Source organism: Populus trichocarpa, chromosome 5 (assembly GCF_000002775.5).
Source record: "Populus trichocarpa isolate Nisqually-1 chromosome 5, P.trichocarpa_v4.1, whole genome shotgun sequence".
NCBI lineage: Eukaryota > Viridiplantae > Streptophyta > Magnoliopsida > Malpighiales > Salicaceae > Populus > Populus trichocarpa.
In genome coordinates, this window is record NC_037289.2 from 2305074 (window position 1) to 2327048 (window position 21975).

Sequence of the window (21975 nt, forward strand, 5' to 3'; positions counted from 1 at the left end):
TGTTTAATACCATTGCAGTTCTTTTTCACATTTCCATAATACTGTCGAGGTGTAAACAAAAACATAGAGAACAAAACCAAAAAAATAAATATGTTCTGTGCTAAACATGGAATCGAACAATACAATTTCCATTTATACATGTTTTGACCTGCCTTGCTCATAAAAAAATGAGAGGCTAACATTAAAGTCTAGAAGGGGCTGTAAAAGAAAGCTCAATCAGCTATAATCTTTTCAGCATATTATTTACAAAAAGTCATGCTTTTGTTTTCAGCTCCATTCTTGACTGCACCTTTTCAGGAGGGATATTTCCATTCTGTAAGACATTCAAAAATTGTTTCCATCAATGAAACCATATACGGAGCAAGGAAACCGAGCAATATGAACATAAATGCAAATGTTTAAAATAATTGGAAAAAAAAATAACCAAAAAGAGAGAGAATTCCACATTGAATAAACCAGAGTTCACATACCATAACGAAAGGATGGAGTTAATGGCTCAACAATTATCAAGTACATTTGTAGGAAACGAAAAGCTATAAAATCTGATCATACAAGCCACTATTACCGAAATCTTCAGCACAAACTGAGATATCTATTGATGGTTTTTACTAGAAAAGGAGCGTATGAAAAGCATACTAATGAGAAGGCTAGAAACCTTGGCACTATCAGTTACGTGAAAGCATTCCTGTACAACATGCTCATCTGATCACCCTGGTCTTGGTCATTAGACACAAAGCAATGGTGGATAAGGTAAAGAGAGCTTACAATTCTAAAGTTACTAATGATCTGAGGGCGACTGCTGTTGCTCTGATCCTTGTGGCCACATATGCTGTGCCATATAGGGGTGAGACTGCTGGGCGTACATAGCTGGGTCCATCACATGCTTGCCCATTATCATCCCAGGAGCTCCAACCTGAGGTGCATGCGGAGGTGGCATATAGCAGTAAGAGAGTGCATCAACAGGTCCTCCGACAGGCATTGTTCCTCTTGGGATTGATGCTAGCACTTCATCTTTCAGATCCTCCCTAGGCACAATGTCAACCAGGAAATCAAAGATGTCAGTCCTAGTGATTGCTGCAGCAATATCATTCTTCTGCAGTGTCCTTCTCTTGTTCTCCTCCGTGTGATTCCAAGACCGCAATGTCAACTCTAAAATAAACATTTCACATGCTCTGGAAAATATAACTGGTGCCTCAGCTGATATCATCCTCACATCCTCATCAGCCTTCATGATCTTCTTGATCCTAGCCAAGGGAAGGCTATGATTTTTGAAGTCGGTAACTTTGTCAATTTCTTTATACTGATTTGCCCAAAAAGACTGAAGTTGTTGCTGGAGTTGCTGTTCCTGTTGTTGGTGGATCTGCTGATAGGCAAGTTGGTGCTGTGCAAGCTGAGCTCCCACGGGCTGACCAGTAACTGATCCAGGATTTGAGGCAGCAAGCATTTGGTTAGGCTGATACGGACTTGTTCCGTATTGCAGTTGAGATGTACTACTGACTATAGCAGGGGGCTGTCCATGCCCTTGCTCCATTCTGATCCAACTAAATGCAACAATATGCAACTTAATGCCTCTGTTTTCAGCACGACAGGAGGAAACATGGCAAACTAAGTTAAGCATTTAACTTGCAGTGTATAGATATACATATCATATCATTTCATGTTGAAAGGAAATTGCATGAAAGAAATTGGTTGAGCCATGGCATTCTCTAAAGTGCAGAACAGATGCAACAAAACGATGATGCAAATCCAACTTCATAATATCCAATTAGGTGTCTAAATAATTAAAAAGAAAAAAATGCTAGAAGGGCAATTCAAGATTGTTTGATTAAAAAAATAAATGAATGAACAAGTTCTCTGCAAAAAGATCCAAGAAATGGTAAAGTCAGAGCCTTAAAATGCAGAGTAACAGCATCATACTTGCTTTTTATCATGGATAGAGCTATTGCGGATATTATAACTTCTATCAATGAGGGTATATCTCCCCATCAGTCAATGACTTCAATGAGACTTAATCCACATCCAAGCATAATGAAATGGTTTTCTATTTGGCACCTTTTGATAGGAATTTATCTTCTTTATGCTAGGAAAAACAAAAAAGACCACCTAACCGTGATTTTCAATGGTTAGATTCAAAAGGTACGGTTTCTAACATTTATTATGCCCACACGGGATGGAGGAGGCCCGCCCAACAACAAAGTGCAATTATAGAAAGAAATTCATTTCTAGTTGACATTATTCAGCTCCCAAACCGAAACAGAATAATATGAACTTTCCAAACCTTTTAGCAGTACGTCTTTGATATGCTTCCTATTCTAGAAGTGAATCCCCAAGATATATGCAAACAGCTACCTCTTCCACATCAGGGTTCAGACAAAATACATTGATGCTAAAACGACAAAACAAAGGGTAAAAAACCCCGAAACCATTACCAATAGTAACTCCATGATCACTACAATATTAACAGAGATTTCAATCATCTTCCTTGTTTTTTCTTTATGTTTAAATGAAACGAGTTTGATTTATTTGCAACAGCTCTTCCAGTGTTTCGTTATGCCTACAGGCAATCAACTATGGGACCAAAACAAACTAGTGATGATCTTGATCTTCTACTGGTAATTTTTTGGCACACACCAAAAGGTAAAGCAAATTACAAACACTCTTCCTAAATAAACAAACAAAAGAAATTGCAATCCATTTACAGTACCACAAGCAGCATCACATCACATCACATCACATAGAAATCTGAGCTTAAAACAAAACTCAATTGATGAAAAAGAAAGGAAAAAAAGATACACACACCAACTCCATAAATCCAAAAAGCCTCATACCTGCTTGGATTTCTAACCAAACAAAACAAAACCTTCCTAAAATCACATGAAAAGCAAAACCCATCTATCTTTACGGTTTCTAATTCTCAAGATCGATGAGCAAAACAAAAACACACAGTATGTGACATGCATATGTTTGTATATGTGTGTACATGAAAGATAAGAGATTGTGTGGTTACCTTTCCCTTCTGCAGAGCTTGTACTCTCTGCTTGCAAGATCAAGAACCTGAAGAAGAGAATAAAAAGCAGAACTTTTAGCAAGAAAAGAAATATGGGATCTACTTCATGTAAATTCGGTGTCCATATAATTATTTATATTTAAGGGTTTGATGATGGATCAGCAAAGTTGGAGTCATGAGTTATGACGGTTTTTTATATATGACGATGAGCTAATGTTTCATAGGAACAAACCTAAGATTGGAAACGAAAGCTGCTTGTGACGTGCTTTGTCTTGTGTTCCCTTCTGACTCTGTATATATAGTCAGAAGTTTGCCCTTTTGTGGCTTCTGTCTCTTTTGTTTCTTTTTGACGAAATTACCCTTTACGTCAATTACCTTTTTAATGTCAAATCAGAACTTGGATTTGTTCTGTCCAGTTTTATCTGTGTGTTTGCTAGTGTATTATTTTAGATTTTTTTAAAAATATTTTATTTTAAAATAAATTAAAATAATATTTTTTTTATTTTTTAAAATAATATTTTTTCCATTAACATACCAAAATAAAAATTAAAACATAATTTACAGCTATAGCTATAGAAACTACACAATATCATTTTTTTTTCCAAATAACAAGTTTCAACTTTTCTTTAAACTAGCACAGTTATAAAAAATATATGTGAGAATAATATATGGCTGGGTTGCGTTATTAGTAACAACACAATTTATTTATTTTTTAAATATATAGGTTATATTATTGTGAATAGCTCAACTAAAAAAAAATTGCAGAGTTGCGCCACTTCCCCAAGCAAGTGCTGTAAGCCCAAGGAGAGATGGGAGCACTTCAAGAACTATCCCAAGAGCTTCCAGGCAGTTTAGTAGCTCTCCAGCAACAGTGGATATCCAAACGACACCCATTACAAATGCCACAAGCACCAGCAATATCTGCTCGGTCTCTGGGGGTTCCTTTTCGAGTATAAAGTGCAGAACTGCGAGCAAAGAGCTTGAGAAAAGTACTACGAACCAGAGTGGGAATGAGTGGTAAACGGAATACATTGGGATGATCTAATGGCATGAATGAGTTGCAAGCATACAAAAAGGCTACAGGGAAAAGTGCAATGTTCGCAGATAGGTAGAACCTGTTCCACTCCAGAGGTGCAGTTCGAGGAATTGTGAGCTTCAGAACAAAAGAGACAGGGAACTCCCACACTTTTCAGATCTGTATACATGACAAACACAAATAAGAAAAGATGGCTTCGAACACTTATCATATATAAAATGATCTATTTATAAATATAAATAGGTAAATTCTCAATCAAAAAGAAAAGGAACAAAGAAAATGGAGTAGTTGCAATCTTTTGGCATTGTATCTCTTCTGTCAAAGTCTTAAACCTCATCGTGAATGAAGGGACATATGTATGGGAAATTAAAGAGTCTCATCATTAAACATTTCTTGCATGAGGTGACTGAGCTTAACACTTAAGCCTTCAACCCTTGGTTGCAAAGCCTGGGACATTTTACCATGAGCAATGGCCCCTTGGAATCTAGAATGACTTGTTCAATTTGATTGTGCATGCCTAGTGGCCCATTGGTATTCTATTGTAACATCTAACAGAACAGAACGAGGTTTCTCAGAAGTGAAAGAAACGTTACAAGTTTCCTTCACAAGTGACTGTCAAAGTAAACTTCACAGAAACGTTGTCACGTCTTCTTTCTACTAGTGCGGCACATGTCCACGGCGGTGGAGTGGTTTTTCAGTAAGGGATTGTGTGAGTCAGTTTGACGATGCCTTGACTAGACTCAATGATACTTCTTTGGCAATGGAGGTTGGAGCTACTGGGGATAAGAAGATGTTGATCTTGGAAAAAGTCAACAACATAAAGACATGGATTAGTTCTGCGATGACAGATCAAGATAATTGCATAGAGGGTGTGAATTGAAAATTAAATCAGGGGTGAAATTGAATATTGATATACATGCAGGGTTCAAAGAAGTTGTTTTTGCCTGTTTGAAAAAAGAGAATGCACGGCCTGGGAAGCCATTGCTGTACACAATGAGCAAGACAGAACCTCTGTGTCTGTCTTTGTTGAATATTTGCAAGAGCCTGACAACTTTCAAACAAATCCACGCCAATGTTCTCAAACTCGGCCTTGAATCTGACCCTTTCATCGCAGGAAAGCTACTGCACCATTGTGCGATTTCGCTCTCTGATTCTCTGGACTATGCTTGCCGCCTCTTTCGCTACACTCCAAACCCAGATGTTTTCATGCACAACACTCTCATTAGAGGACTTTATGAGTCAGATAGACCCCAGGATTCACTTCTTAAGTTCATTGAAATGAGGAGGAACTCCTTTTCTCCTCCTGACAGTTTCTCTTTCGCTTTTATTGTCAAAGCGGCGGCGAATTTGAGGTCTGTGAGAGTTGGGATCCAGTTGCATTGTCAAGCATTGGTTCATGGGCTTGATACCCATCTTTTTGTTGGGACGACTTTGATTAGTATGTATGGGGAGTGCGGGTTTGTTGGGTTTGCGAGGAAGGTATTTGATGAAATGCCTGAGCCAAATGCGATTGCCTGGAATGCGATGGTCACTGCGTGTTGTAGGGGTGGTGATATGAAGGGTGGAAGAGAATTGTTTGACTTGATGCCTGTTCGGAACTTGATGTCGTGGAATGTTATGCTTGCTGGGTACACGAAAGCTGGGGAGCTGGAACTGGCTAGGGAGATGTTTTTGGAGATGCCAATGAAGGATGATGTCTCGTGGAGTACCATGATTGTTGGTTTTGCTCATAATGGGTATTTTGAAGAGGCTTTTAGTTTTTTCAGAGAGCTGCAGAGGAAGGGGATGAGGCCGAATGAGACAAGCTTAACTGGGGTGCTTTCAGCGTGTGCACAGGCAGGTGCACTTGAGTTTGGCAAAATATTACATGGCTTTATTGAGAAATCTGGGTTGGCTTGGATTGTATCAGTTAACAATGCATTATTGGATACTTATTCCAAGTGTGGGAATGTACTTATGGCTCAACTAGTTTTCGAGCGAATAATGAATGAAAGAAACATTGTTTCTTGGACTTCGATGATGGCTGCGCTCGCAATGCATGGTCATGGAGAAGAAGCAATTGGGATCTTTCATAAGATGGAAGAGTCTGGAATTAGACCTGATGAGATTGCCTTTATTTCACTTTTATATGCTTGTAGTCATGCTGGATTGGTCGAACAAGGATGTGAATATTTTGATAAGATGAAAGGCATGTACAATATAGAACCATCTATTGAGCATTATGGTTGCATGGTTGATCTATATGGTCGGGCTGGTCAACTTCAGAAGGCCTATGAATTTGTTTGTCAAATGCCAATTCCATGTACTGCAATTATTTGGCGGACACTTCTTGGGGCTTGCAGCATGCATGGTGATGTTAAGTTGGCGGAACAAGTGAAAGAAAGACTTTCAGAGCTAGACCCCAACAACTCTAGTGACCATGTTCTGCTGTCAAATGCTTATGCAGTTGCAGGGAAATGGAAGGATGCAGCTTCTGTGAGAAGATCAATGACTGAACAGAGAATCACCAAAACTCCTGGTTGGAGCATGATTGAAGTTGACAAAATCATGTATACTTTCTTGGCAGGCACAAAACAATATAAGATTACAGAAGAGGCTTACAAGAAGCTAAAGGAGATTATAAGGAGGCTTAGGGTTGAAGGGGGTTATGTTCCAGAGATTGGAAGGGTTTTACATGACATAGAAGAGGAAGAAAAGGAAGGTTCAGTGTCAGTGCATAGCGAAAAGCTTGCTGTAGCTTTTGGTATTGCAAGGTTGTGCAAGGGGAGGACTATAAGAATAGTTAAGAATTTGAGGATTTGCAGGGACTGTCATGCAGTGATGAAGCTTATTTCTCAGATTTATAAAGTGGAGATCGTGGTGAGAGATAGAAGCCGCTTTCACTCTTTCAAGGATGGTTATTGTTCATGCAGAGATTACTGGTAAATGCTGATTACTTAAAGTTAAAGCAAACGAAACAGAAAAAATCCCCATGATCAGGATAACATTCTCTTGGAAGGAGTATGCTTTACAAATGATAATCACAGTTGCTAAGTCGGACATGCTATCTGTAAAGCTTTTTAAATAGCCATTTGCTTCGCTGATTAACTTCCATTGCCGCAAATATCTTGGCGTTTTCCTCATTTTCTAGAAGTTTACAAGCTTCCAAGAAGATCTCGTCTTCCATGTCTGCTATAGCTTGAAGTGCATCAACAATTACTTCGATTGACAGGTTTCTTCTTCGTGCTCCTCCATAACTACCATTGGTTTCTGACCAAGTGCTTCTTGAGCCTCTCCTTTCCCGTGTCTGCCAACTTTCCTTGAAGACACCACCACTGAGGAAGAAAGAGACTTTCGTTTCTGCCTTTGGTCAGATATTTCAAGTTCTGATATGGTGCGTCTCCAAAAACACCATCAATCCCCATATCGAATTCATTTTTGTCAAACCCCATTTTTACACCCTTATGACTTGCTCTTCCCACTGCCATGCTATTACCATATAGTACACAAAGATCATTATAACTGTCCAGGATTCTGTCTGCACCTGGGTGTTCCTGCAGAAAAAAATCATAAAATGAGAAGCTAATAAAATTTTTGGTTAAATGGTATTGAAGGCCTGCCATACCTAGGGGAGTTAAAACTGTAAGCCATGAGGACATGTTTATGTTTGAGAAGGAAACATACCTTGATATACGCATACCAGTCATCATCACCAGCTATCTCCATCTGCTCTGTTTCTTCCCATGCACAACCATTCTGACTGAGAATATTTGCAATGTTCCTATACTCTTTCATCAATCTTAATTACCAGCTTTCAACAGCATCTGTGTCACATAGTCCAAATTTTTCATTGAATGCTGCAATTATCCAGGCCGAAGCTTGCTCATTGAAAGTCTCATGGTTTTTATTGCATACGTAAACACTAAAATTTCTACAAGTAAACCCAAACAAATTAAATGTACTGGGTGTGGGTCTAACTTAAATTTATCAGGTTTGTATTCAAAATAAATTAAAAAACTCGGTATAAATATATTTTATGGTTCTTACTTTAATATTCTTATAACTAAAAGTATTTTAAGTAATTTTTATATCAATTTTTCTAAAATATGCCTTCCATAAATGATATTTGAGATAAGTTACATCTAACATGTCTATAAATAGACAACAAAATCATCAAATCAAGCAAGAAATTAGGCAGCTCTGACATCAAATTTGCTCCTGTTGGACTGACCAACATGTTCAATAGTGATGGCACAATTCAAGAAGTGGCCTATTTTGATTCTGAAGAAGCTGAGACTTGGGTGAAGGTTGAGATTGAAGGAGAAGGGAATTTCTTATCCTACTCAAATGTATGTCCAATCAAGTGCTTGTTGAATGGAGCTGGGGCTGGTTTTGAGTGGGTAGATAATGGAAAGCTGACCTTAAATCTCCCTTGGACTGAAGAAACCTGTGGCCTATCTTCTGTCGCTTTTCTTTTCTGAAGTCACTAGTGAATTTTTTTCCCATCAATGTCACTAGTGAGAGTTAATTTCATGATTTAAACCCTCTTTTATGAATTTAATAGACTAGTTAATATCTTTTTTTTATTGATGTTTAGAATCTTGCTACTGTGAAGAGACGTCGTTTTATCGCCATCATTTTTGCAAAGGAAAATCTTATCGAAGATGCATGCATGGAAACTATCAAAAGTTGCGTTTAATTTGTTTCATGTAAGAAGAAGGATACGATAAACAATGTACATGCATGAATGATATCCATCCTCTTTGGAAATAAATTAATTTTCCATTAATGGTATACTAAACTATCCTCCAATCACAGGTTAACCATTCTTTATATGTTGGATTCATGAGATATCAAGAATCATGTCAGTGGTTTAATTTAAACACACATATAAACCCAGTTACATGCACTAATTCTTCACAAATTCATCAGAAGAACAAAAGATATTCAGATCTATATGCAGATTTGGTCAATAATGGGCAGCACCAGTACTTCTTCACCACCCCATGTAGTGATTTTCCCATTCATGGCTCAAGGTCACACTCTTCCATTACTAGACTTGTCCAAGGCATTAGCCAGCCGTGGCACAAGAGTAACCATCATCACCACCCCAGCAAATGCTCCATTTATTCTTTCCAAAAACTCTACCCACCCAACAATCTCTTTGTCCATAATCCCTTTTCCAAAAGTTGAAGAATTACCAGAAGGTTGTGAAAATGTTAACCATCTCCCTTCTCCGGATCTCTTTGTCCCTTTTATAAATGCCACCAAACTACTCCAACAGCCTTTTGAAGATGTCCTTAAAGAGTTGTGTGATTGTGATAGCACTATTCCAATTGGTGTTATCTCTGACATGTTTTTGCCTTGGACAGTTGATTCATGTTGCCTGTTCGATATTCCTAGGATTGTCTTTAGTGGGATGGGTGTGTTGCCTACGGTAATTGAAAGAAATGTCTCGTTGCATGTTCCATGCATTTCTAGTTTGCTCCACTCTGAGCCTATAAATTTGCCATCAGTTCCATTTCCATTAAACAAAACTGACTTCCCTGACTTTGTTTGGCGTGGTGATGAAAAGCATCCAATGCTGCCAATTATTTCAGAGATCGAACAGGCAGAGCATAATAGTTGGGGTTACGTAGTTAACAGTTTTGAAGAGCTTGAAGGGGACCATGTTGCTGCCTTTGAAAATCACAAAGAGACCAAAGCATGGCTTGTGGGTCCACTTCTGCTTCATGATCAAAGCAAACAAGATTTGATGAATTCAGGGTCCAAAGACGTTGATCAAAAACAATTTAGTCCGTACATCAAGTGGCTGGACCAGAAAATGGAAGGAGTGGGTCCAGGTAATGTGATCTATGTGGCATTCGGTTCACAATCATATATGACAGATTTACAAATGGAGGAGATTGCTCTTGGGTTGGAGATGGCAGGACAGCCGTTCATTTGGGTGGTCAGATCAAGAACATGGGTCCCACCAGTTGGGTGGGAAGACAGGGTCAAGGAGAGAGGGTTGGCCATACGTGATTGGGTAGACCAGAGGGGTATACTAGAACACCCAGCAATTGGTGGGTTTCTGACTCATTGTGGATGGAATTCAGTGTTGGAGGGCTTGTCAATGGGTGTGCCACTGTTGGCTTGGCCTATGGGAGCAGAGCAAGGATTGAACGCAAGGTATACGGAAATGGGGCTAAAAGCAGGGCTCATGGTCCTTCAAGAACGTGATGCAAAAGATGACCCTATGACCGTTCAACATAATGTGATTTGTGATTCAGTGAAGGAGTTGATCAGAGGTGACCAAGGGAAGAAGGCTAGGGAAAGGGCACAGGAGTTGGGGAGAAAGGCAAGGCAAGCTGTGGAAAAAGGTGGATCATCTGATAAGAAATTGGATGAACTAATCGAATGCCTGACTCTAAAGACAAGAATTCAAGGACGACAAGCTGATACAAAAGGTTAAGAAGAACATCATCTGCTAGTTTTATAAGGCTCTAAAAGTCATAGTTTACAGATTCCAGATAACATTGAAGTGCTCAATGTTATACAAATCAACATAAATTAATTCATAATCCGCATTAATTGCAGAGATTTGTCTTCTGTCTAAGTTAATAGAACGCATTGACGGTGCATGAATTGTGTTTTTGTAGTGGTTAGCAGCCATTCGATCAGCACCGTTCATGAAAAGAAACTGCAAGGATACTGAATTTCTCACCTAATGGCTAACTCACCATCTCAAGTAACTACAATGCAAGCCAAGCCAAGCAAACCTCACTTCAAATCCAACTTACAAGAAGTCCTTGTGATATACAAGGCAGGAGCTTCAACCAAGAAAACATATCGGTTGCTGATTTTCGAGGTCTAGCACGAAAACATGATGAATTGCAGAATTTATGAAAGTATTTCAGATGAGTGGAAGAGACATTAGTTAATCCATGAAAATTGCTTTCGAACGCTTACAGGCAAAAAAATGCCAAATTTGAATATAAAAAGAGAAGTTAATTTAACAGGAAAATATTTCAGACCCCTTGCATGTAGAAAGAATTGTGCAGCCAAAAGTGTCGAGCGAAAGTTCCCTGTCACAATGTCTTTTGTTTTACCAATCAAGCGGTTGTGTTTGGTGCTGCCAGATTTGCGTAGCTTTGGCTGAAGGGGAGAGCTGAGCATGGTTTCCAAACCTTGCGCAGAATATTTCACATGTCTGCTGGGACTTGCATCAGTTTCGGCCCGAAATCCAGAGTTCTGCAAGGAAATCCTGTAAACAGGTACAAAAGCCTGGACTACTAGTTTACATTATTGTACTTTCAAAAACCAAATTTGAAAACTTTTCAGAACCACAACAGCATAAAATAGTTTTGTTCTTTGTTTTCAAAAACGTAGAAAACCGACAACTAGTTATCAAATGTCGAACTCGGTCCATCCATTGTCAAACTCGGTGTGGAACTGACCTAGCTAAGAGTCCTTGGTTATTGGGTAGCCAAGTCAATTCCTTTTAGAATTGACCTTTAAAGTCATCCGAGTTTGACAATGCTGTCCAAACCTATGAAAGAAAACTCAGTGTTAACCAAATTTCAAGTCACTAAGTCAACTCAGTGTAAACTCAGTAATCCAACCTTTGAAGTCTGGCCGGATTTAATGCCTCCGCAAAATATTCAAGACAAACGAGTAAAGACCTCTTAAGCAATGCAAGGAGGACATTGTAAAAGGATTTGATTAGGCGATGGAAGACTCAGCTAGCCAGAGGAGATGGGGCTTTAGCTCAGCAGCAAAGAACAACAATGCAGGAAACATGTTTTGCATGCTGTAGTAACATGTTGGATTTAGATTTCTTGTTGTTCAACCGTTCGATGAGTTAGAAATTTTAGCATGGCCTCATTGCGTAAATTAAATTAGGGTAATGCTCAAGTTCACAGGTCTCCACGCTCTATGAAAAAAAATTTGGTCGGCAATCTCTCCACTGCCTTATAGACATTGGGATTCTGTGGTGGGCCTGAGCAGGAAATGCCCAAAATATAAGCAAGAAGAACTCAACACAGCCCAAAAATAATCACAAGCACTCAAAAATCCAAGCTGTGCTCATTTCTTCCTCAATCATTCTTAATTAAGCTGACCTTTATCATCCCATATTTAGTGGGGGGGGTTCGTCAAGTAACAAGAGAGGTAAATATGGCTGCAGACTGGCTTGCCAGAGCGTATAGACCCTTATTGCCCAGCTAATTGGGCCTGTAGTCTCCCCTGGGGTCTTCAAATGTATCCGATTCCCTCTGCAATGACATTGGCTATGTTCGTTGATTAAAAACCAAAAAAACAAAAAAAAATGCCCTGTCATCATCTATACTCCTCAGGCAAGCGGAATCCAGACATGACCAACTTGTCGGCAAGCATCTTGCCAGTTTTGGGCATGACATGCCAGTGCAATGTCAAGTTAAATTCTTTACCACGAAGATTGCTTCCCTGCACAAGGAAAGATAAATTTTACTTCTGAAACATAGCAAGAGTAGTGCCTGAGGTGTGTCATGGGTATGGGTGTAGAAGCACAGGATGAGTTGTAAAGAAATCACTTCATGAGGATGGTACCTGATCAACAAAACGATACTTGTTTGCGGTCTGAAACCAAAACTTTGCATGCTCTTTAGCAGGTATAATGGCATCCCAAAGTGACACCTATCAGAAAACATTAAGAAAGAGTTACGCTGTGGACAGAGATTTATGCAGCAGACCCTGACATTTGAAGAAGTTAAATGAAAATGACTCGAGAGGCTTGTCTAGTGCCTGAATGTGCAAGAGAGAAAATGAAAGGCAAGCTGATTCAGCTTCATGCTTGCCTCCTAAGTTTGTAAGAAACTAAAGTTTAATGTGTGAAAGATTGAGAACCAAAATGGAAACGAAAAGACTTCAAAATTTCAAGCAAGAAAAGTACCTGATTCACTGAATTCTGGGGGGTTTCATACTCTGCTGCTACAAATATGAAAAGCTGCAATGTATGACAAGGTCATGATTATTGCAAATTTGAGTTGGCTCTTACGGTGATCATTACATACAATGCACAGTTCCATATTCATGTTTCATCCCAGCAATGAAATATAAAGTAGTTTTACATAGGATTTCAAAATTTTCATAGGACATCCAAAACATGACTTATCAGAACATGGAAACTATAATAGAGTGATTGTTCAAGTAAATGAAATGTACTCAGATTACACTCATGGAACGGCCAAATGGCTTGCCTTGTAAGGAGAGTAGAAGATTTAGATTCTGAAATGTAAAGACTATGGCACCCATCACCCGAGGTGTTTCAAATTACAAACCTGCTTTGTGTTCCATGTAAAAAGTGACTGTAAATCAGCTGTTATATTCATGGTGAGGCTGACCTGCATCAAATGGAAGGCAGTTCAATCAGCAATGAATCATTTCTAGCTTATCAAGTGGAAAAGAATAAAGAGCCTGCATCTACACTAATGCATCTAAAATGAAGGATGGTTTGACAATAATACAGTGTCTTAAAATAGTTAAGATGAACAGGGGGGGAAATCAACATAATCAATAAGATAAGTTTCTGGAAGAAAAAAATCCACTATCCTGCAAACTTACAAGCATCACTCTATAAATTCTCTATATCAACATTCCTTCTAATCTTCAAAACTTCTACGAGTAGGCACAGAAAAGCCAAGAAGCTGGTCCCATATTAAACTCAATGGTCAATAGGTACAAGGTCATCCCTTTCCCTGGTGTAATGTTTTCAGCACTTCTTTAACCGATAAGTAGAATTAACTAAAACATCTAGCATGATTGAAGATGTTAACTATTGTTTCATATTTCTTGAAACAGAAAAGTGAACCATATTGTAATGGGCCAAATCCAAAATATAAGCTGAACAGTTAAAGATGCAACATTGACTACAAATGTTCTATCCTAATATGATTTTACCCCTAAAAATTTTGGTAACAAGTTGTAAACCACTTCATTTTTGTATTCAAGGATTTTAATGCTATCAAGATTTTTCGTAAATTTAGCATATTATTATCAATATCAAGCAGTTTAGATTATACGTACATGGAATATTTGCAAAATAATGACCTTTGACCAATGATAGCTTAATTGAGAATTTCCTAAATGGAATCTATAGTCAAGATGGAGAATTCACCTCAAATATCGGATGCCCCGCCCCTAATCTCTCTCTCTCTCTCTCTCTCTCTCTCTCTCTCTCTCTCTCACCCACACCCACACAGAAGAGAAATAATGCAGGTTGAAAGCAGGATGTCCATAAAGTAAAAACAACAGGATAACCAAAAAACTGCTTGTGGGATGTTATGGGACACCCATGAAGTTGACATCAAACCCTTTGAGACTAACTTCACTAGCAACAAAGAACTAAAGGCGGATCATTACCCTTTGAGACTAACTTCACTAGCAACAAAGAACTAAAGGCGGATCATTTTGTAAGATGAAAGCATGTTTCCTGTAGATTTTGCCCTTCCAATATCCATGCATGTTACCAGTTGTTAGGGGCAAAATCAGGTCTCAACAAGTATTGAACGGGGAAAATGGGATTGTTCAACTCAATTTTCTAAACCTCTACCTAAAGAAGAGAATCTTTAGACATCGACATTTCAGAAACTAAAAACCAAGACCACTTTTTTAGCAACCAGGCTACATAAATTTACTGGGAAAAGTCAGATGAGCAAGAACCTTAGCACACTCACAAACAAAAGAACAGCTAAGATAACAAAAGATTAAACCAAACTCTGAGACCAATACTCTTATAGCTACAAAAGATAGAAATACTGAAAATTCAATCCAATAAATCATCAAAACAGATTATGCAACCATAATCTAAAAAATTAAGCCACTCAAACCCAGAATTTAAAACCTTCTGATAAAACATATACACCTATAAAAACCCACCTAGCATTTCATAATTAGCAGCAAATGGAACCCAAAAGTAACTTTTTTTAATCAAAAAAACCCATTTAACAAAAATTATTGTTAATCCCATCAATTCATAAAAAAAACCCACTAATCTACCAAAAGAATCAATCACGTCTCACACAAAAGAATAAAAAATATATATTAAGCAAAGAAACAATCATATCACCTCATCATTTCCATGCGGCTGCTTTTGAAACCAATTGAAATTCAACACCTACAAAACCCCAAGATAAATTAAAAAAAAAAAAAAACATCATTTCAAAGTTGCATCTCGATCCAAACAGCCTTAAACCAACACAAAATTTCACAAGTTTAGAGCGAAAACCTGGATTTCAGCAGAAGGAGAAGGAAAATTGAAGTTGTCAGAGAAAGAAGCGATAGTACACATTAAAGCCAGTATAGTCAAGGCGTACGTTAGCAACGCGTTCGCTCTATATCCGAACGTATGCATTTTTCGATGTCGCTTTTAGAAGAATCTCCAAGCCGTTTTGATTCAGACAAAACTAGATCGTGCTGTCCTTCCTTATCCCTCTTCTGTCAGAACTGCAGGGAGTGAGTTTTGGTCTGAAATTAAGGAAGGGGGGGAGAGAGAGTTGGACTTTTTGTTGGTTTTGATTGGTTACTACGCGTTTAGTTTAGTCACCATGTTTGCTGACATGGCAAATTTAGTAAAAATTGACATGTCATTAACTGCTTTGTCTTCCAAATTTATATTAATTAAAATTAGTTTTAATACATCATTGCTAGAGTTTATTTAAATTAATTATAATAAAACTATAATTTGTGAATAAATAACATACATTAAAAAAATATAAAAATAACTTTTTAAAGAATGGTAATTAAACTTATCCTAATCTATTAAGCTAGGTTAATAAGTTAATTTAAGTTCACATAAATCAATCAAAATAATATCATTTTAAATTTTAAATTTTAAATTTTAAAATTTAAAATAATGTTATTTTTAAAAAAAATCAAACTAGTTAGAAATCCGAGTAAATCAAATCATATTAACTTAAATGTTTTTTTATTAATTTACTCGAGCTAGATACCAGATTTAATGAGTTCAAAAAAAAAAAAAAAACAAGAAGAAGGAGTAGAAGTAATTCACATTGTTCCATGAAAGAAAAGGCAATCCAGATGGTGCACGCGAAAGAGAATTTACAAGATGGAAAATATTTTTCACAACCAAAGATTTTTTGTGGAAATATTTTATATTTTTTTTTACTTGAAGCCTAACCCATACGCTTGAGGTTCGGGGCTTTCTTTATCTTCAAGCCCAGCTCGAATTTGCTATAGATGGTTAGAGAAAAAGGCCCTCAGAATGGCCCAAATAGGGGCTTGATTGAGAGTAAACTTAATAAGAAAATGAGATCCATATTGGGCCCATCGCACAGAAGCTGAAATTGTGATCGATCCATCATCAAGTTATTTTTTAAGTGTTTTGGATCATTTTGATGTACCGATATTAAAAATAAATTTAAAAAAATAAAAATATATATTATTTTGATGCACTTCCAAGCCATAAAAAGTATTACAATTTCCTCAATTTATGACCCTCAATCAAAAATCATAGATGAAGAATAATTCATTAATTTATAAAAAAAATATTTTCTTTATAATAGTAAGTGATTTATTTTATAGAAAAATACTTTTCACATGACAAATGTATTTAATTTGGCGTCGAGGGCCGACTACATTGCTTAGAAGTAAATCAAGTAGCATGGGGACACAAAAGCTTGCGGGCAACAACCATGGCAATCAGTCGCTTGCAAGGCACAAGCATGGCCCTCCATGAAAACTAATTTAAATGTGAATCATCCACAGGTTCGTGTGATAAATGTCGACCATATTCTTAAATAAATTGGGATCTTGATCATCTATGTAAGTGCTTTATATGGAGTGCTCAAGTGGTTTCTCCACTAAATTAAACAAATATTAGAAATTAAGTAGATGAGTTCATCTTTCTAGAAAAATATTCACATTTTCCTTATCAATTCATGATCTAACTTGACCACCATAACAATTATTAATATATTATTTCATTGTTATTTCACGTTATTATCAATATGATCATTATAATCATCATTTATCGTTATTCCATGTTATTAAAAACAAAACTTGTAATTATTATCTCCATTAACACCAATAACCTTGCTATTAAATTAACAATTATTTCTTCGTTATTGTTACTATCATCCTTATAACTATTATCAATAATATTATTAATATAGCATATATTATAAAAATAACCATCACATCATAACTATCATTGTCACCCCTACTATTTTTATCATAAAATATATTTTTTTTTCATCTTATTACCATCATTCAAAAACCATAAATGAAAAATAATTCATTAATTCATATAAAAAAAAACTCAATGCATCTAAATAATAAAAAAGTACCTTATTTTGCATAGAAATATTTTATGCGGAATACTTAAAAGTAAATCAATTCCTATGGGAACACGAGCTTGTGGACAACAACCATGGCTCGCAAAACACATGCATGGTCCTCTATCAAAACTAATTTAAATGGGAAACATTCATAGTTTCATGTGATAAACATCGAAATATTGAACAAAAAAGGCCGACCATATTTTAAAACCACTTGGGATCTTAAATCAAGTGCTTTTCATTGATTGCTCGAGTGGTTTCTCCACTAATTATTAAGCAAATAAAAGAAAGTGGATGGGCATGAAATGTCTCAATCCATGTTAGACCTAACCCAATTCCCCAAGGTATGTTCTATCATATATATCCCATAATATATATATATATATATATATATATATATATATATATTAGGAGTGTTTGTTTGGTGTTGTAGTAGCTAAAACTTTTTAAATTTTTTTATGTTTGAAAAATATATTAAATTGATTTTTTACATATTTTTCGATGATTTTTATATTTTGAAATCAAAAATATTAATTTTTATATTAATTTAAAGTATTGTATTACATTACCAAACACATATTTAGAAGGATATTATCACTGTTGTTTACCGGTAAAATAATATTTAATTAAAAAACACATAAAACATAATATGAGGAGAAATAAATATGAAAGAGGCTACAAAATTTATTGAGAACTTGTATGAAAAGAGACAATTTAAAGACGAGAAATAAGTGGAACGATGGAAGTCTTCAATGTGGATTTGGGGCATCAACGCCAGAAAAAGAAGCAATAATTTGCGGCCGGAAAGTATAAAGCCACAAAGATGTCAATCAAGCAAGCAAGCAAGCAAGATGGCAAAACAGAGCGGTCACTCTCAAGATTGTGCATTACAAAGTTTTTATTCCGGTGATGAAAGTCATAAAGACGCGACCAGAAGGACCCCAGATTTTGAATTATTGGGAGCCGTCACTCTCAAGATTGTTATTATTATTATTATTATTATTGGAACTTACAAAGCAACAAGATTGTGTATGCATATAAAACCTGAGTTACAAGTTAACCTAATATTTTTAAAAATAATAAAAACCCTAATTTCAGGATTAATTAGATAGAAAGCCTGAGTTACAAGTTAACCCAACACTTTGAAGAAAAAAAGTACCAAGTTCTAATTGGATCATGAATTACAAGTTTTTAACTAGATCATACCACTTTTAAGTTACACTTCTTCCTTTCCTTCCTTGTGTGATTGACATTGCTAGGCAAAGTTTAATATCAATGCTTTCAGGTACCTTCCATGTTTTTTTTTTTTTTAGTTTAATGTGGGTGTCCGAGCCAGCTTGCGCATACGTCGACTAATCTCACGGGCCCTGAAGTTAACGACCATGTAAACCTCCAGTAGTCATCATATGAGCAACCACAACCTTCCATGTTATTATTAGGCCTTGTGAAGCCACAAGATTGGATCAAGTAACCAACAAATTTTACTCTTAACCTAAACGCAAATTCTTCCAACATGTAATACAAATTAGACTCCATAGATCAATTTGCTAAGAAATTGGGACAATCTCTATCAAACAAAGGAGTTTGAAGGATAATATATTTCCGAGGAGTGAAACAAAATCGGACACCTATTTTAAGTCACGCAGGCAATGATGTCTGTGAGACCTTGCGCACAACCTTGTATAAGGACCCATCACAAAAGGTACACTTAACCTGGTAAAAACAAAACAAGGACATAACTAGCTAACTACTCTACTTGCGACCTTCACATTCACATTATACTGCAACTATCGGTATTCTCATCGTTGAAGAAGTGAGTGTACTGATCGGACACCGTAGGTGGTGGTATCGGAGGCTGCATGTAGTTAATGGAAGGATGAGGGCGAGCATACATCATTGGTTGGAAAATGTCATTCCCATTCTGCCTTTGCTGGTTCATCATCATTGCCATGTATTGCTGCTGATTGTAAGGATTAGCTTGCCCCATTCCTGGATAATATCCACCACCATTCATTGCCGCTGGTGCAGGCAGTCCATGCACTGTTGGAACATTGCCCATCCCTCCCATCGGACCCATATGACCCATCGGACCCATTTGGCCCGGATTCTTGTGAGCTTTCCCTGTTCCATCAATTTCATGGAACCCTTGTTTCATTTTGTTAATATCATCGACCCCATCGGTTTTGCCACCACCCTTCTTGGTCCCATTGCCATTACTGTTTCCATTTCCACCTGCGCTGCCATTATTGGCTGCAGCCTTATTAGTACTATCCTCTCCCTTTTTACTCTTCTTGCCAAAGCCCAGAAACCCAATCCCAATACCACTCTTGCCATCTTTTTTATCTCTACCATCTTGTTTCTTGTTCTCCCCCTTGCTTTTACCGTTCTTGCCATCACCACCACCACCTTTCTTGCCATCTTTACTGTCTCCCTTGCCCTTCATTACCACAGGGATCTCAAAAACATCATCACCACCACCTTTCTTGGCCTTTCCACCACCCCCGCCACCCATTTTATCATTAAACCCAGGCCCACCGATCATACCATGAGGCCCATGTCCATTACCCATCATGGGCATCATCTTGTTTGGCAAACCATTACCCATCATGGGCATGGCCATCATCTTGTTTGGTATATTATGGCCACGGCCATGGCCAAACTCTTCCTCATCATCAATATCATCATCAAGATCATCATCAAACTCGTCATCACTTGAATCAAAATCCTCCTCATTCACGTTGAACCTGACAGCCTTCTGGTCTTTATTTGGCGGCATCTTTACATCCTTGGAACCTTTCATCTGCTGCATCGTTTGTACTTGTTGACCTTTTCCACCCTTCGGAGATTTGTTGTCTTTCCCGCCGCCGCCACCTTTTCCACCATCAATTTTCATGTTCTTGAGTTGATTATTGACAACGTTTTGGAAGTTGTTAGAGCCCTTTTGGCCTCCCCACAACTCTGCATGTTTCCCTGACTTCTCGAGCTGCTTTATGAGTTTGGCTGGATCAACATTCCCTGTCACAATTACCTTCCCTTGCTCTGCATTCACTGTGGTTGTATATACACCTGGGCATAAAAATAGTACCACATAAATAAAATTCAAAGAAAACTGCCAAGCACACTGAGACAAACAAATAAAGTAAGATTGGAAAACGATCCTACTTCTAAGCAAAGTCCCATCAATCAAGAATCCACTGTTTTCTTGAAAATATCAGCTTCCATGAAAATTTGAACTAGATACAAGTAACCTCCAAGCAAGCAACCATCCATCTCTCTCTTTTAAACTGCCCTTCCCCACCCAAAATCCCAACAAAATTGAAAAACTTTGAATCTAGTAATATTTTGACAATCTCTTGTTAAATTTGAATAACTATCTTCTATCCCTCTTGACCATCCATCTTACCAACAAGAATCAAGAACTTTGTCTTTCAAAAATCAGGACAGGAGTTTTTGCTAGTAAAAGAAGCAATTAATGAACACAAATTAACAATCTCAACAAAATATCACATAAAAATCAATTCTTTCTTAAGGAAAAGAGAGAGAAGTCACAGAACAAGGAGCATACCCTCGATTTTTTGGAGCATTTTCTTTATTTTCTTCTTGCATCCATCACAGTGACACTCTATGTTCACTTTCAAAGTATGAGTCTGCTATGAAAAGCAACCACAAACAACAGCAGCAGCAGAGTTAAACAAGGAACCAAGAACTTAGTTCATGAAACTGAAAGAAAAGGGTCCAAACTAACTAGATTCTAGAGCAAGAAAATGAAAACAAGCTAGACAGGTGAAGAGCATACCTGCATCTTCATCACCTCCTGTTTATTCATGCTTGACAACACAGAAACAACAAACTCAAACTGAAGTTCAAAGAGTGTATGAGTTTGAGAGAGAGAGAGCAAATTATAACTGGGGTTTTGTGTTTTGCTTCAGAGGAGAGGAAGAACAAGGGAGAATGTGTTAGTGCTCCAACGTATAAGAAACACAGGATTAAAAGGCGGTTGGTGGTGTGTGAATTTAAAAGCTTATCTTTTTAGCCAAATATTTTAGGCTATAGCAAGCTTGTACAACTAGTAGTGTTTAAGCTTTCTTCTCGTTGATGCAGCAGACAAGAGAGACTGGAAGCGGTTGCACAGAGAGCAAGGTGAGCTTCTAGCTAGCTTGAACAACAGCTGGCCTTGTGCCTTTTTATACCACAACCTCGAGTGCTTTCACAGCTTGGAGAAGTAGAATATTATTATAATACAATCGATTTGGACAATAACTAAGTATGGTCTGTTAAGTATCTTATGGTTGAAGGTTTTTTTTTATATAATTATTAAAGGTTAAAAACGTTTTTAGGAGGTTCTTTTAGATTAGATCCGGATGATAAATGAATAGCTTATCTCTTGTGTTGTTATAATTAAGATTTAAATTGAAAAGAAATCTGGAAAAATAAATTTCACGTGCACTAATTGAAAAAAAAAAACGAATTTTGTACACGAAAAGTTGCTTAGAAAAGATTATGATAAATAAAGTGAAAAAGAAAAACCTTGCATCTGGATGTTTGCTACAATGGACGGTGACAACGTTTCACAGGTCTTTTCCCCGCCGATTCCAATGCCTTCGTACAGTGTGTGGTATTCTGTTTTTGATCGAGCT

The 21975-nt window shown here is 37.2% G+C and overlaps 5 protein-coding genes across 6 annotated transcripts; 2 read left to right on the plus strand and 3 right to left on the minus strand.

Moving 5' to 3' along the window:
• Positions 1–3384, minus strand: LOC18098802 (nuclear transcription factor Y subunit C-3). The gene is made up of 4 exons (XM_006382553.3): positions 3240–3384; positions 3008–3054; positions 766–1571; positions 1–313 (listed from the first exon to the last, which is right to left on the minus strand). Exon 3 carries the CDS (start codon positions 1529–1531, stop codon positions 779–781), a length of 753 nt encoding a protein of 250 aa, XP_006382615.2. The 5' UTR covers positions 1532–1571; positions 3008–3054; positions 3240–3384; the 3' UTR covers positions 1–313; positions 766–778.
• Positions 3385–4336: 952 nt separating this feature from the next.
• Positions 4337–7841, plus strand: LOC112327441 (pentatricopeptide repeat-containing protein At1g74630). The gene has a single exon (XM_024600370.2). It carries the CDS (start codon positions 5037–5039, stop codon positions 6966–6968), a length of 1932 nt encoding a protein of 643 aa, XP_024456138.1. The 5' UTR covers positions 4337–5036; the 3' UTR covers positions 6969–7841.
• A 1156-nt stretch (positions 7842–8997) lies between these two features.
• Positions 8998–10476, plus strand: LOC18098805 (scopoletin glucosyltransferase). Its single transcript, XM_006382556.2, has one exon. It carries the CDS (start codon positions 8998–9000, stop codon positions 10474–10476), a length of 1479 nt encoding a protein of 492 aa, XP_006382618.2.
• Positions 10477–12057: 1581 nt separating this feature from the next.
• On the minus strand, positions 12058–15541 carry LOC18098806 (signal peptidase complex subunit 3B). The gene is made up of 6 exons (XM_006382557.3): positions 15268–15541; positions 15109–15156; positions 13322–13384; positions 12934–12987; positions 12591–12677; positions 12058–12467 (listed from the first exon to the last, which is right to left on the minus strand). The coding sequence occupies exons 1-6, from the start codon at positions 15391–15393 to the stop codon at positions 12342–12344; spliced, it is 504 nt and encodes a 167-aa protein (XP_006382619.1). The 5' UTR covers positions 15394–15541; the 3' UTR covers positions 12058–12341.
• A 3352-nt stretch (positions 15542–18893) lies between these two features.
• Positions 18894–21560, minus strand: LOC18098807 (heavy metal-associated isoprenylated plant protein 34). 2 transcript variants are annotated; one of them, XM_024602289.2, is made up of 3 exons: positions 21135–21560; positions 20904–20988; positions 18894–20404 (listed from the first exon to the last, which is right to left on the minus strand). In XM_024602289.2, the coding sequence occupies exons 1-3, from the start codon at positions 21162–21164 to the stop codon at positions 19110–19112; spliced, it is 1410 nt and encodes a 469-aa protein (XP_024458057.2). In that variant the 5' UTR covers positions 21165–21560; the 3' UTR covers positions 18894–19109. The 2 variants fall into 2 exon arrangements, with proteins under 2 accessions (XP_024458057.2, XP_024458058.2); XM_024602290.2 differs by having other exon boundaries at positions 20904–20985; positions 21135–21559.
• Between the last annotated feature and the right edge of the window lie 415 nt (positions 21561–21975).